Source organism: Bombina bombina, chromosome 5 (genome assembly GCF_027579735.1).
Source record: "Bombina bombina isolate aBomBom1 chromosome 5, aBomBom1.pri, whole genome shotgun sequence".
NCBI classification, from domain to species: Eukaryota; Metazoa; Chordata; class Amphibia; order Anura; family Bombinatoridae; genus Bombina; species Bombina bombina.
Genome location: NC_069503.1, coordinates 827,517,671 through 827,534,658, shown reverse-complemented (window position 1 = coordinate 827,534,658; position 16,988 = coordinate 827,517,671). Strand labels below are relative to the sequence as shown.

General features: G+C 38.6%; 1 protein-coding gene across 1 annotated transcript in view; it reads left to right on the top strand.

Moving 5' to 3' along the window:
• Positions 1-16,988, top strand: part of SMCHD1 (structural maintenance of chromosomes flexible hinge domain containing 1) — a 1,770,687-nt gene that overhangs the window by 1,472,520 nt on the left and 281,179 nt on the right. The window contains exon 37 of the mRNA XM_053715865.1: positions 7,056-7,197. Within this exon, the coding sequence (XP_053571840.1) occupies positions 7,056-7,197 (142 nt within the window). The remainder of the gene's footprint in view (positions 1-7,055; positions 7,198-16,988) is intronic.

Sequence of the window (16,988 nt, the reverse complement as noted above, 5' to 3'; positions counted from 1 at the left end):
AAGATTCGTTCAGACCAATCCTGGATCTGAAAATTTTAAATTGTTTTGTAAGAGTCCAAACTTTCAAGATGGCGACTATAAGGACTATTCTGCTTTACAGGACGCTTATCTTCACATTCTGATTCATCCAGACCACTATCGTTTTCTGAGATTCTCTTTTCTTGACAAGCATTACCAATTTTTCGCTCTTCCGTTTTGGCCTAGCGACAGCTCCAAGAATTTTCTCGAAGGTGCTCATTGCCCTTCTATCTGTAATCAGAGAGCAGGCTATTGCGGCGTTTCCTTATTTGGACGATATCTTGGTAGTAGCTCAATCTTTTCATTTAGCAGAATCTCACACGAAACAACTAGTGTGGTTTCTTCAAAGACATGGTTGGAGGATCAATTTACAAAAGAGTTTCTTGATTCTTCAGACAAGGGTCACCTTTTTAGGTTTCCAGATAGATTCAGTGTCCATGACTCTTTCTCTGACAGACAAGAGATAAATGAAGTTGGTTTTAGCTTGTCTAAACCCTTCAGTGGCTATGTGCATGGAAGTTTTAGGTCTCATGACTGCATTGCTCGTTTTCATATGAGACCTCTACAGCTTTGCATGTTGCACCAGTGATGCAGGGATTATACTCAGATCTCACAGTTGATATACTTAAAACCTAACACTCAACTCTCTCTGACTTGGTGGTTAAACCATCACCTTATTGTTCAAGGGACCTCCTTTGTTCGTCCTTCCTGGACTGTGATCTCAACAGATGCAAGGCTTACAGGTTGGGGAGCTGTCTGGGGGTGTCTGACAGCACAAGGGGTTTGGAATCCTCAAGAGGCAAGGTTACCAATCAATATTTTAGAACTATTTTCAGAGCTCTTTAGGCTTGGCCTCTATAGGAAAACCTATATTTCATGGTGTTCCACTCAGAATTATTCTTGGCATTCTTTCAGAATTCCTAGGATTTTACAGTTTCTTCAGGATGGTTTGGATAAAGGGTCGTCTGCAAATACTTTGAAAGGACAAATCTCTGCTCTTTCTGTCTTATTTCATAGAAAGATTGCTAAGCTTCCTGATATTCACTGTTTTGTTTAGGCTTTGATTCGTATCAAACCTGTTATTAAATCTATTTTCTCCTCCTTGGAGTCTCAATTTTGGTTTTGAGCATATGTATTTTCTAGATATTAAATTACTTTCTTGGAAAGTGTTGTTTCTTTTGGCTATCTCTTCTGCTAGAATAGTTTCTGAATTGTCTGCTCTCTCTTGTGAGTCTCTTTATCTGATTTTCCATCAAGATAAAGCTGTTTTGCGGACTTAGTTTACATTTTTCCCTGAAGTTGTAAATTCTAACAACATTATTAGGGAAATTGTTGTTCCTTCCTTGTGTCCTAATCATAAGATTACTCTTGAAAGGTCTTTACATTCTTTGGAAATATTATGTTGAGGCTACTAAAGATTTCAGAAAGACTTCTAGTCTATTTGTTATTGTTTCTGGTTCCAGAAAAGGTCAGAAAGCCTCTGCCATTTCTCTGGCATCTTGTTTATTCTACTAGATCAGTTGCCACTTCTTGGGCTTTCAAGAATGAAGCTTCAGTTGATCAAATTTGCAAAGCAGCAGTTTGGTCTTCTTTGCATACATTTACTAGATTTTACCACTTAAACTTAATTATTTCTTTGGATTTAATTTCTCAGCAGATATAGTTGGTTTTATTTTATCCCTACGTTTTTTTAGTGACTCGTGGTCTTACACATTTTGGGCGTTATATCCCATATGTCACTAGCTCATGGACTCTTGCCACTTGCATGAAATAAAACATTATTTATGTAAGAACTTACCTGATAAATACATTTCTTTTATAGTGGCAAGAGCTCCTGGTTGGAATGTATATCCCATACATCACTAGCTCATGGACTCTTGCCACTATGAAAGAAATTAATTAATCAGGTAACTTCTTACATAAATTATGTTTTCTACTCTGGCTAAGAGAACTACAATCCCTATAGAGGATAGCTGCTCCTTTAAGGATCCCATGGACAAAAAGTTGGAAGCTTATTTGAAGAATATGTATGTTCATCATGGTCCTCAATGGCAACCTGCAGTTTGTATTGCCACAGTAGTAAATGTGGCATCTTATTGGTGTGACGCCTTGTCTGAATCAATTTTAGTAGAGACTCCGTTGGAGGAGATACAAGATAGGATTAAGGCTCTCAAACTAGCCAATTCCTTTATTTCTGATGCTAACATGCAAATTATTAGACTGGGAGCCAAGATGTCTGGCTTCACTGTCCTAGCCCGCAGGCCATTGTGGCTAAAATCTTGGTCAGCTGATGTTACCTCTAAGTCCAAGCTTCTGACACTTCCTTACAAGGGTAAGACCTTGTTCGGACCTGATCTGGCAGATATAATTTCTGATATTATGGGTGGAAAAGTGTCTTTTCTACCGCAAGCCAAGAAGAACAGACTCAAAGGACGTTTTCGTTCCTTTTCGTAACTTCAAAGGTCAAAAGTCTTCCTCTCCCTCTTCCATGCAGGAGCAGTCCAAGTCTTCTTGGAAGCCCAATCAGTCTTGGAATAAGGAGAAGCAATCAAAGAAACCCTCAGCATGAAGGGTCGGCCCCCGGTCTGGGATTGGATCAAGTGGGGGACAGACTTTCCCTGTTTTGTCAGGCGTGGAGACGAGATGTCCCAGATCCTTGGGCTGTGGACATAGTATCTCAGGGTTACAAAATAGAATTCAAAACTTTCCCTCCCAGGGGCAGATTCCACCTCTCAAGATTATCTGCAGACCAGATAAAAAGAGGCATTCTTGAACTGCGTTCAGGGCCTTTCCTTTTTAGGAGTGATTGTTCCAGTTCTAGTAAGGGGACAGGGTCTAGGATACTATTAAAATCTGTTGTGGTTCCCAAAAAAGAGGGAACTTTTTGACCCATTTTAGACCTAAAGTGCCTCAACAAGTTTCTCAGGGTACCGTCCTTCAAAATGGAAACCATTCATCCATTCTTCCTTTGGTCCAAGAGGGTCAGTTTATGACGAACATAGACATGAACGCGGATCTTCATGTTCCCATTCACAGGGATCATCACACAAATTCCTGAGATTCGCCTTTCTAGACAAACACTTTCAGTTTGTGGCTCTTCCGTTTGGCCTTGCCACAGCTCCTAGAATTTTCTCAAAGGTTCTGGGGGCTCTCTTGGCAGTTATCAGGTCTCAGGGAATTGCAGTGGTGTCATACCTGGACGACATATTGGTTCATGTGCCATCTTTTCAACAAACAAACTATCATACAGAGATACAGAGATCTTGTTGTCTTTTCTACGTTTCCATGGTTGTAAAGTGAATCTGGAAAATAGTTCCCTTGTTCCAGCTACAAGGGTGGTTTTCTTAGGGACCATAATAGATTCCCTATCTATGAAAATTTTTCTGACGGAGGTTAGAAAATCCAAAATTCTCTCCTCTTGCCTTTCTCTTTAGTCTACTGTCCGGCCATCAGTGGCTCAATGTATGGAGGTAATTGGTCTGATGGTCACTTCCATGGACATCATTCCCTTTGCTCGATTCCATTTGAGAGCTCTGCAATTATGCATGCTCAGACAATGGAAGATGACTATTCGGATCCGTCTCAGAGGATAGATCTAGACCAGTCGACAAAAAACTATCTCCCGTGGTGGCTTTCTCAGAACCATCTGTCTCAGGGCACATACTTCTGGGGACCTTCATGGGTGATTGTGACCATGGATGCCAGCCTGCTAGGCTAGGGAGCAGTCTGGGTTAAAGGCGCAGGGACTATGGACTCGGGAGGAGTCTTCTCTCCCCATAAACATCTTGGAGTTGAGAGTGATTTACAATGCTCTGATGGCTTGGCCTCAATTGTCTTTAGCCCGGTTTATCAGGTTTCAGTCGGACAACATCACCTCAGTTGCTTACATCAACCACCAGGGAGGAACTTGGAGTTCCTTAGCCATGAAGGAGGTGGCACGGATTATTCAGTGTGTGGAAGCTCACAATTGTTGTCTATCTGCCATTCACATTCCTAGAGTGGACAATTGGGAAGCGGATTTCCTGAGCAGACAGACATTTCATGCCGGGGAGTGGGCTCTCCACCCAGAGGTGTTCTCCAGTTTAAGCCTCAAATGGGGAGTGCCGGAGTTGGATCTGATGGCGTCTCGGCAGAACACCAAGCTTCCAAGGTACGGCTCAAGGTCAAGAGATCCTCAGGCCGCTTTGATAGATGCTCTTCCGGTTCCTTGGGATTTCGGTCTAGCATACCTGTTTCCTCCATTTGCGCTCCTTCCACGAGTTATTGCTCGTATCAAACAAGAGAGAGCATCTGTAATTCTAATAGCTCATGCATGGCCTCGCAGTATCTGGTATCCAGACCTAGTAAAGATGTTATCTCGGCCACCTTTGAGGTTGCCTCAAAAGGAAGGACCTTCTAACTCAGGGTCCATTCCTCCATCCAAATCTTGTTTCTCTGATGCTGACTGCTTGGAGATTGAAGGCTTAGTTCTGTCAAAGCGTGGATTGAGTCGGTCATTGAGACCATGATCCAGGCTCGCAAGCCTGTTACTCGAAAAATTTACCATAAGGTATGGCGTAAATACCTTTATTGGTGTGAATCCTGAGTACGGTCAGGATTCCTAGAATTTTGTCTTTTCTCCAGAAAGGTCTGGAAAAAGGGTTATCAGTCAGTTCTCTGAAAGGTCAGATTTCTGCATTATCTGCATTATCCGCGTCTGGCGGATGTGCCGGGTGTTCAATCTTTTTGTCAGGCCCTGGTCAGAATCAGGCCTGTGTTTACACATGTTGCTCCTCCTTATCTTTCATGCGGATAAGGCAGTTCTTCGTACTAAATTGGGGTTTCTTCCTAAAGTAGTTTCGGATATAAATATTAATCAGGAAATTGTTGTTCCTTCTCTCTGTCCTAATCCTCCTTCTCATAAAGAAAGTCTGTGGCACAACTTGGATGTTGTGCGTGCTCTAAAATTCTACCTACAGACGACTAAGGATTTTCGCCAATTTTCTGCCCTGTTTGTTTGTTTCTCAGGAAAGCATAAGGTTCAGAGGGCTACTTCTACTTCTTTCCCTCTGGTTGAGAAGTATGATTTGTTTTGCTTATGAAACTGCTGGACAGCAACCTTCTGAGAGAATTACAGCTCATTTCACTAGGGCTGTCTCCTCTTCTTGGGCTTTCAAAAATGAAGCTTCTGTGGAACAGATTTGCAAGGCAGCAACTTTGTCCTCTCTGCATATGTTTTGCAAATTTTGCTACTTTTGCCTCCGCTGAGGCCTCTTTTGGGAGAGAGGTTCTTCAAGCAGCCTTCTGTTTAGGTCTGCCTGTCTTGTTCTCCCTCCCTGTTCAATTCTATGTCCTCTAGCTTGGGTATTGGTTCCAACTAGTAATTGAATGACGTCGTGGACTCTACATGTCTTAAGAAAGAATGCAAAATGTATGCTTATCTGATATAAATTTCTTTCTTTCCGGATATGGAGAGTCCACGACCCCACCCCTTTATTAAGACAGTTATTTTTTACTAAACCTCAGGCACCTCTACACTTTTGTGTTATTCCTTTTCCATTTCCCTTCGGTTGAATGACTGGGGATTATGGGTAGTGGAGCGACACTTAACAGCTTTGCTGTGGTGCTCTTTGCCTCCTCCTGCTGGCCTGGAGTGATATTCTCACTAGTAATTGAATGAATAAATTCAATAATCATAAATTTTGTTTTTTATTATCTACAGAATTAAATATATATTTTGACCATTTATTTATTCATTGTGTGTACATGACTTTACATATGTATTTATTTTTATGCATATTACTCTGAACTTCTAGACATTATAATATTAGCTATCCCTAGTAAGATATTGCCCTAGGGCGCTTCCTTCTTTCACACTCTTGTTTTTGTTTCATTCCATTTCCCTGGGGGAGGAATCACACTTAGGACAGCTTATCTCCCACTAGTGTATATTATCCTTAATATCCTATTGGCTGCAGATTCCAAGTCCTCTGTCCTGTGCCCAGCTCTGCAGATTCCAAGTCCTGTGTCCTGTGCTCAGCTCTGCAGATTCCAAGTCCTGTGTCCTGTGCTCAGCTCTGCAGATTCCAAGTCCTTTGCTCTGTTCTCAGCTTAGCAGATTCAAAATCATGTGTTCTGCTCTACAGGCTCCAAGTTCTGTGTCTTCTGCTTCACATCAGCCAAGTCCTGTGTCTCCTGCTGATTTGTATTAACTGTGTATTAACTAATTTTGTTAATAAATTAATTTGTTATTCTTTTAATTGGTGTAGGCTGCCATTGGTTTATTCAGTAGTATATTGAATGGACAAATTAAACAATATTCGGACGAATACAGATTTGTTCCGTATCCAAATGCACATGACTAGCTTTTTCTCAGAACAAAGCCGTGCTCAGTGTTTACATTGACAGGAAATCTAGGTCTTATGAGCGGCGCTGTATTATGATGTTAGAGCTGACCTGTGTTAAATGTGCATGCGGCCACGGTAGTGAGAAATACCCATGAGATCAGGAGCGAGTCTGTATAACAATGAATATGCAAAAGACATATTAATTCAGGAGCTGCAATTGGCTTTATTAAAAAGATTTTAATATTAAAAGATTTTAAGGAGGATGCTTTGAGCTTGGCCGTCTACATGATTGAGAAGAATTGTAAGTATTTTTTTTAATGTTACTCTTATATTAACATTTTATACATATGCATCTTGTATAATATTGTACTAATAATTTATGTATTTTAACGTCTGTGTCCAAAAATAAAGTTAACCGGTCCTTTAATCTTTATGGGAAATTGAACCTTGATATATTTTTTGCTTGCTTCACTTCACAGAGTTTATGGTTCATATGTATTTAGGGAGATCTGAAATCAGGAACTCCCCTGCCTTTTTAGCTTTCCTTATACTCTGATATTGACATTTTATTTAACATGAAAAGGAATATAATATGTAATATGCCATTATAAGGAAATATGTATTATGCCATTATTAAAAAAAATATATATATTTTCTTTTCACTAAACCAGCTCATGTATTTTATAATAAGCACATTGTTTTCTTCAACAGAACCTCGTCCTTGCTGAAAATAGCCCCGGTAAGGATAGTACAGAGTATCAGCTAATGTTTACCCTTGTAACACCAGCTTTAACGCCAGCTGTAAATGCAGTGGAATTGGATCCCTATTGTCTCCCCTTCATGTTTTATAATGGTAAGGGTGCGCACAAACACATAGTATCTGTTATGGTTGGTATTTTTCTTAATTTACACAGATTTTTAAATATAAAAGTCTTCTAGATTTTTTTTGGTCCATATGTATTTGTATATATTAACAAAAGAACAGGATGCTCTGACTTACAGGTTATAGCCATGGTATCTGGCTGATCAACAAGAGAAGTATGTGGAGGAATTTCCTTTTTTGCTTGATTGTGTCTAGGGTTGCCACCTTTTGCCCAGAAAATTCCTGGACACTTTTTAAGTGGGCGTGGAGGGGTGTGTCTCAGGGCGTGGTTTGGGGCGTGGCTTCTTGCAGCATCAAATTTATTATGAAATCAATTTTTATATTATATATATATATTATATATAATATATATATTATATAATATATATTATATAATATATATATTGTCAGTATATGGCTGGGTTATAACACAATATATTTAATATTTTTTCTTTAAAATAAACCCTTAATAATATGCATATACTAGAAACCATAAAATTAATATAAATTCCTGAATTATTTTTTATTAGTTAATTTCTATAAACACATTGAAATATATTTGTAGGAACCAGAGTATGAGTCAATACTATACACGTTTAAAACTATTAAAATATGCTATCAAAGTTCATAAAAGTTTACCTTTAAAACTAGCCTTATTCACAATAGCCTTTCATTCAATTAACACAATGAGATTCCAAGATACTAGCTACTAACATTCAGCAATACAATCCGCTGTATAGCTACAATTGATTCTAATACAATTCTAATTAAGACACTAAAAGTACATATATTCTTAATGTAAACAGTTACTTTAAATGTACATTTATTTAAACTGAAATAAATTCTCAGTAACTTATATTTAAAACCAATTCTAAGATATATATATATATATATATATATATATATATATATATATATATTTTGCAAAGATAAACAACTTAAAATTTAGGATTAGTTTAAAATATACAGGCTATGAATGTAAGCTAAAATATAAATATGCTCTTTAAATCTATCAGTTGTAATTTAACTGCAGTGGCTATGCATATATTTTTGTTTTAGACATGTATCTGTAATTAACAACCTTTTAATACCTTACCAAAATGACCAAAATCGATGATGCAATTTTCAGAAAACTTCTTGTTTCATCTCAGAAGACAAAATAAGTATATTTTGCAATTAATGAGGAAAGTTAGCCCAGCTTTGCTATAGTAAGCTGTATTTCAAACGCAGCCAATTTCCAGTTACAAGTTAGCTCAGCCGTATCTCTTTTCTCTATTCTGCATTGACTTATATATCTTTTAATCATTTATGAAACAAATGGGTGGCCCTACTGATCTACTTTGTGATTGGATCATTTTGGCAATGTATGTTGCTAGGGAGATGCATCTTTGTTAACAACCAATTGTCTTTTGGCTGTAATTCTTGCATCGCAACACCGGATTTTGCCCATCGGGGGGCAGCATGACAAACAAACAGCAACACATTTAATCATTTCTAACATTTATCCCACACTGCCAATCCCAATATCTTCCCATACAATGATTATATTAAACATACTATAATTTATTACATTAATAAATTACAATATTAATTATTGATGGGGTAGTATCATATCATTTTTCTGATTACCCTAATACCAAATACATTATGTTTTTAACATTATATTATATCAAAGTAATTTATACTGCTAACTGATTAGCTGAAATTCCATTTAAAATGTTACCAGGTCATTTCCCCACATTTATATACAAACACAGCATATTTCATATTCAGTACTGCACTGCATCCCAACATGAATATAATATATTCCATATTTCTAATAAATCCTGAATGCATGAATCTTGTCTATGCAGATCTGAAATAAAAATAATAGTGTTATTTATATTTTTCATTTAGTAGACATTCATATTTAATATTATACGAACAGACAATTTCATATCCATTAATGTCCTTCCTTTCATTTTCCATTAGCTTCCTGGAATATAGAAAATTTTTATTAATTTTGGAATAACTTAAATGTATATCTACTAATGCAGTTATTCATCTAATTTATTTCAATCTGAATCTCATTATAGACCTGTAATACAGTCTAAGGTATATATATTAAATATTTTGTCTAAATACACATATATATATATATATATATATATATATATATATATATATATACACACACATGTATTCATTTCTATGCAGTATTTAAACAATGGGGTTTAAGAGTATAATTTAAAAACGTATTTTCTCTTGTTAAGTGTAGTCAGTCCACGGGTCATCCATTACTTATGGAATATATCTCTTCCCTAACAGGAAGTTGCAAGAGGATCACCCAAGCAGAGCTGCTACATAGCTCCTCCCCTCACATGTCATATTCAGTCATTCTCTTGCAACCTAACTAAAGATAGGTCGTTGTGAGAGGTCTGTGGTGTTTTTTAACTTAGTTTATTTCTTCAATCAAAAGTTTGTTATTTTAAATGGCACCGGAGTGTGCTGTTTGTTCTCAGGCAGCATTAGAAGAAGAATCTGCCTGCGTTTTCTATGATCTTAGCAGACGTAACTAAGATCCACTGGCTGTTCTCATCTGAGGAGTGAGGTAACTTCAGAAAAGGGGAATAGCATGCAGGGCCCCCCTGCAAACGAGGTATGTGCAGTAAATTATTTTTCTGAGGAATGGAATTGACTGAGAAAATACTGCTGATACCAATGTAACGTAAGTTCAGCCTTAAATGCAGTGATAGCGACTGGTATTAGGCTGATGAGTGTGTGTACACTGAATGTATTTTTCTAAGGAATGGAATTGACTCTGAAAATACTGTTAATACTGAAGTAATGTAGGAGCCTTAACTGCAGTAAAAGCGACTGGTAGCAGGCTTATTAATAACACTTCATTACTTTTAAAATGTATGTTCAAAACGGTTTCTGGCATGTTAATCGTTTTTTGTGAGGTACTTTGTGATAAAACTTATTGGGGCATGATTTTTACCACATGGCTATCTTTGTTTTCTGCATAGAAACAGTTAACTGAGCTTCCCCACTGTTGTAATATGAGTGGGAGGGGCCTATTTTAGCGCTTTTTTGCGCAGTAAAAATTCAGTCACAATCTGTCTACTTCATCCTCCATGATCCAAGACGTCTCTAGAAAGCTCAGGGGTCTCCAAAATTCATTTTGAGGGAGGTAATCAGTCACAGCAGACCTGTGACAGTGTGTTTTGACTATGATAAAAACGTTAATTATTAAATTGTTATCCATTTTTGGGTATTAAGGGGTTAATCATCCATTTGTTGGTGGGTGCAATCCTTTGCTAACTTAATACATTTATTGTGAAAGATTGGTTGCTATAACTAATTTGGTTCATTGTTATTTCAACTGTGACAGCTTTTTGTGCTTCTTAAAGGCACAGTAGCATTTTTTATATTGCTTGTAAATTTATTTAGAAAAGTATTTCCAAGCTTGCTAGTCTCATTGCTAGTCTGTTTAAACATGTCTGACACAGATGAATCTCTTTGTTCACTATGTTTAAAGGCCAATGTGGAGCCCAATAGAAATTTGTGTACTAATTGCATTGATGTTACTTTAAATAAAAGTCATCTTTCAAGGTTATCAGCAAACCAAATAAAGAAAGAGGCGTTTCTACGCTGTGTACAAGACCTCTTACTAATGGGGGTGATCCACCCAGTTCCGCGGACGGAACACGGGCAAGGATTCTATTCAAATCTATTTGTGGTTCCCAAGAAAGAGGGAACCTTCAGACAAATCTTGGACTTAAAAATCCTAAACAAATTCCTAAGAGTTCCATCATTCAAAATTGAAACTATTTGAACCATCCTTCCCATGATCCAAGAGGGTCAGTACATGACCACAGTGGACTTAAAGGATGCCTACCTTCACATACCGATTCACAAGGATCATTATCGGTACCTAAGATTTGCCTTCCTAGACAGGCATTACCAGTTTGTAGCTCTTCCCTTCGGATTAGCTACGGCTCCAAGAATCTTTACAAAGGTTCTGGGCTCACTTCTGGCGGTACTAAGACCGCGAGGCATAGCGGTGACTCCGTACCTAGACGACATTCTGATACAAGCGTCAAGTTTTCAAACTGCCAAATCTCATACAGAGATAGTTTTGGCATTTCTGAGGTCGCATGGGTGGAAGGTGAACGTGGGAAAGAGTTCTCTATTACCACTTACAAGGGTTCCCTTCCTAGGGACTCTTATAGATTCTATAGAGATGAAAATTTAACTGACGGAGGCCAGGTTATCAAAACTTCTAAATGCTTGCCGTGTCCTTCATTCCATTCCACACCCGTCAGTAGCTCAGTGCATGGAAGTAATCGGCTTAATGGTAGCGGCAATGGACATAGTACCATTTGCGCGCCTGCATCTCAGACCGCTGCAATTGTGCATGCTAAGTCAGTGGAATGGGGATTACTCGGATTTGTCCCCCCTGCTAAATCTGGATCAAGAGACCAGAGATTCTCTTCTATGGTGGCTTTCTCGGCCCCATCTGTCCAAGTGGATGACCTTTCGCAGGCCAGATTGGACGATTGTAACGACAGACGCCAGCCTTCTAGGTTGGGGCGCAGTCTGGAAATCCCTGAAGGCTCAGGGGTTATGGACTCAGGAGGAGAAACTCCTCCCAATAAATATTCTGGAGTTAAGAGCAATATTCAATGCTCTTCTAGCTTGGCCTCAGTTAGCAACTCTGAGGTTCATCAGATTTCAGTCGGACAACATCACGACTGTGGCTTACATCAACCATCAAGGGGGAACCAGAAGTTCCCTAGCGATGTTGGAAGTCTCAAAGATAATTCGCTGGGCAGAGTCTCACTCTTGCCACCTGTCAGCGATTTACATCCCAGGCGTGGAGAACTGGGAGGCGGATTTTCTAAGTCGCCAGACTTTTCATCCGGAGGAGTGGGAACTTCATCCGGAGGTCTTCGCTCAACTGATTCATCGTTGGGGCAAACCAGATCTGGATCTCATGGCGTCTCGCCAGAACGCCAAGCTTCCTTGTTACGGATCCAGGTCCAGGGACCCGGGAGCGGTGCTGATAGATGCTCTGACAGCCCCTTGGGTCTTCAACATGGCTTATGTGTTTCCACCATTTCTGATGCTTCCTCGATTGATTGCCAAGATCAAACAGGAGAGAGCTTCGGTGATTCTGATAGCGCCTGCGTGGCCACGCAGGACCTGGTATGCAGACCTAGTGGACATGTCGTCCTGTCCACCATGGTCTCTACCTCTGAGACAGGACCTTCTAATTCAGGGTCCTTTCAAACATCCAAATCTAATTTCTCTTAGGCTGACTGCATGGAGATTGAACGCTTGATTCTATCAAAGCGTGGCTTCTCGGAGTCGGTTATTGATACCTTAATACAGGCTAGGAAACCTGTTACCAGAAGAATTTACCATAAGATATGGCGTAAATATTTATATTGGTGCGAATCCAAGAGTTACTCATGGAGTAAGGTTAGGATTCCTAGGATATTGTCTTTTCTACAAGAGGGTTTAGAAAAGGGCTTATCTGCTAGTTCGTTAAAGGGACAGATTTCTGCTCTGTCTATTCTTCTACACAAACGTCTGGCAGAAGTTCCAGACGTTCAGGCTTTTTGTCAGGCTTTAGCTAGGATTAAGCCTGTGTTTAAGACTGTTGCTCCGCCGTGGAGCTTAAACTTAGTTCTTAACGTTCTTCAAGGCGTTCCATTTGAACCCCTTCATTCCATTGATATCAAGCTGTTATCCTGGAAAGTTCTGTTTTTGATGGCTATTTCCTCGGCTCGAAGAGTCTCTGAGTTATCTGCGTTACATTGTGATTCTCCTTATCTGATTTTTCATTCAGACAAGGTAGTTCTGCGTACTAAACCTGGGTTCTTACCTAAGGTAGTTACTAACAGGAATATCAATCAAGAGATTGTTGTTCCATCATTGTGTCCTAACCCTTCTTCAAAGAAGGAACGACTTTTGCATAATCTGGACGTAGTCCGTGCCCTGAAGTTCTATTTGCAGGCAACTAAAGATTTTCGTCAAACTTCTTCCCTGTTTGTCGTTTACTCTGGACAGAGGAGAGGTCAAAAGGCTTCGGCTACCTCTCTCTCTTTTTGGCTTCGTAGCATAATACGTTTAGCCTATGAGACTGCTGGACAGCAGCCTCCTGAAAGGATTACAGCTCATTCTACTAGAGCTGTGGCTTCCACCTGGGCCATTAAAAATGAGGCCTCTGTTGAACAGATTTGCAAGGCTGCAACTTGGTCTTCACTTCACACTTTTTCAAAATTTTACAAATTTGACACTTTTGCTTCTTCGAAGGCTGTTTTTGGGAGAAAGGTGCTTCAGGCAGTGGTTCCTTCCGTTTAAAGTTCCTGCCTTGTCCCTCCCTTCATCCATGTACTTTAGCTTTGGTATTGGTATTCCATAAGTAATGGATGACCCGTGGACTGACTACACTTAACAAGAGAAAACATAATTTATGCTTACCTGATAAATTTATTTCTCTTGTAGTGTAGTCAGTCCACGGCCCGCCCTGTCTTTAAGGCAGATCTAAATTTTAATTAAACTCCAGTCACCACTGCACCCTATGGTTTCTCCTTTCTCGTCTGGTTTTGGTCGAATGACTGAATATGACATGTGAGGGGAGGAGCTATGTAGCAGCTCTGCTTGGGTGATCCTCTTGCAACTTCCTGTTAGGGAAGAGATATATTCCATAAGTAATGGATGACCCGTGGACTGACTACACTACAAGAGAAATAAATTTATCAGGTAAGCATAAATTATGTTTTTAGCTGGTCAAATTTTCATTGCTTCAATTACACAGCAGGGACTAATTTGTATTGAAATGTAAATGGTTACTTTCCCACAAAATATGTCACTTACGCCAGACTTCTAGGCTACTTTGTAAGGAGTAGGAGATTTTATCACACATTTCCAGGTAGTTACCATATGGTCTTTTGTTTGCGGCTGTTTAAGTTAAGTAAACCAAATGTTTTATTGTCCTCACTTGGATGCATTTTAACTTTGCATTCTGAATTGGGAAGGATTGAATATGGGTTTCAAGTCAATGCATTTAATGTTTTATGAATGAATGAATAATTTGGTGCTGATAGGCCAAATATATATATATATATATATATTAATGTTCACATATACTTTGACATAAATATATTATATAATATATATATATATATATAATATATATATATATTATACATAATATATATTATATATATTTATATATATATATATATATATATATATATATATATAATATATATATACATATACCAAGTTGAAACCCCAATACCAAGTAAAATAGTGCTGTATAGCCAGATTAACAGCATAACTGTTATGCCGCTAGGTTTAATCACAAACTAACATTTGGGCAACGACTTAACAAAATTATTGGAGGCAGTGTTTGGAGATGAGACCTTGCATTACCTTGCTTCTGGGGCCTGGCATTGTGAACAGTGTGTGAGCGGACTAGGGGTAACTGATGGTGGGGACGGAGTTGGATGCGCGCGATCATGTCTCTCTGCTGCAGGATGCGACGACTTCCCTCCGTCTCCGACCCTCTTCCCCCCTCCTACTGTGTCACACTCATCATACTCCGTCTCTCCTGCAGACTACCCAGGGTCTTTTTGGAACCCCGGGCTAAGCGCTCCTCTGGCCATCTTATATTTTTTAAAGTTTGTGCTCACTGCGACAGGGGAGTGCTTAGCCCGGGGCATTTGAGGCTTGTTCCGGGACACTGGACACAGAACCTCAGACCGAGACTGACCCGGTGAAACCGGGCCGGATGGCAACCCAAATTGTGTCTGATTTTTCCATCATCATGTGATGTTTTGTAAAAAAAAATTCTATCACCTATCTATACTGTGCTTGAATCTCTGAGTTCTCCTACCCCAGGAATCACTTTTGAACTCCCCCAGCATAAAGTTCTAATTTATTTTTCATTACAGCCTCTCTTTGAGCTTTTATTCACATTTAAGTAAAATCTCTCAACAATGGCGGCGCAATATCACTCTGGGTTTTGGGACTGATTTTAATTCCCATCTTCAGATTTTCCCATATGGATCTTCAGTCAATTATACCTCAACCAAGAAACAGGCAACCTAGTGCAATAGAGTTAAAAATGCTCAAAACCGTAGAGTAATTTTTACCTATTTTGAGCTTTTTATATTTTGTTTTATTAAACTGGAAATCTTTTGATGTAAAGAAGATTCCAGCAGTTTTTTTTAATAAAAGCACAATTTTCACACACTTGTTTGTGAATATATTCCATTTAGTGCCATTTCATTTTCATCTGTATTGCACTATGTTGGTTGTTTCTTCATTAAGGTATAATTGACTGAAGATCCATATGGGAAAATTTGAAGAGGGGAATTAGAAACCAAATGAAAGGAGTGAAATCATGCCGCCATTGTTGAGAGATTTCAGTTACATATGGCATCAGAAACACCGGTGCAGACTGGGTTCTTTTCCTTTTATTTTAAATTCTATACATTCTCTATGTCTATCTCATTGTCTATCACATTGTTTCTCTATGATATTGTTTTGTATCACATGTTTGAAGGCATTCTACAACGTTGCATCTATGTGTTAGGAACTTTACCAGTAATAGTCTATTTTCCAGAGACCTCAAAATGCTTGTCAGTCTTTTCACAAGTGTATCTTAAATGTGGTTGCTTCTCATCCCATTATTTCTTTCATAAAATTGGCAAGAGTCCATGATGGTTTTCCTCATTGGGATCTATTTCATAGGTTCTCTGTTATTGGTTGTAGAGATTCACCTCTTACCTCCCTTTTCAGATCGACGATATACTTTCATATTTCATTATCTCTATTGATAACCGTTTCAGTACTGGTTTGGCTATCTGCTATATGTGGATGGGTGTCTTTTGTTAAGTATGTTTTCATTACTTAAGACACTCTCAGCTATGGTTTGGCACTTTATGTATTTTTAAAAAGTTCTAAATATGTGTATTGTACTTATATTTGCCATGATTCAGGTTTTCAGTATATTACCTTTTGCAGACTGTCAGTTTCATATCTGGGAAATGCTTTTTTTTATGAAAATTTATTTCTTATCTGGGGTATAGTCTTTTTTTCAGATTGACTGTCTTTTAAATTCGCGGGTAGAATTAGGCTCGCAAGGGCGCAAAATGGCAAAGTTTATTCCGTCATTCTTGGAGCGAGATTTTTTGGCGCGAAGTTATGTTCATTGACACAAATTCGTCATTTCCGTCGTCTTAGTTGACGCCAATTCCTTAACAAGGTTGCGTCATATATGACGCAAGTGTGTAGTTTCCGGACGTTTTTGGCGCCAAAAAATATTTTTATGTTTGCATCATACTTGGCACCAAATATTTTCCTTTAAGAGCCCATTCCTATTTGCCTCTTGCCTTTTTTTCTATGTCAGAGGGCTATGCATTTTTTTCCCATTCCTGAAACTGCCATATAAGGAAATTGATCATTTTGCTTTATATGTTGTTTTTTCTCTTACATTTGCAAGATGTCTCAATCTGATCCTGTCTCAGAAATCACTGTTGGAACCCTGCTGCCTGATAACAGTTCTACCAAAGTTAAGTGCATTTGTTGTAAACTTGTGGAGATTATACCTCCAGCTGTGGTTTGTAATAGTTGTCATGATAAACTTTTACATGCAGAAAATGTATCCATCAGTAGTAGTTCATTACCTGTTGCTGTTCCCTCAACATCTAATGCACAAGATATACCTGTAAATTTAAAATAATTTATTTCTGATTCTATTCAGAAGGCTTTGTCTGCCATTC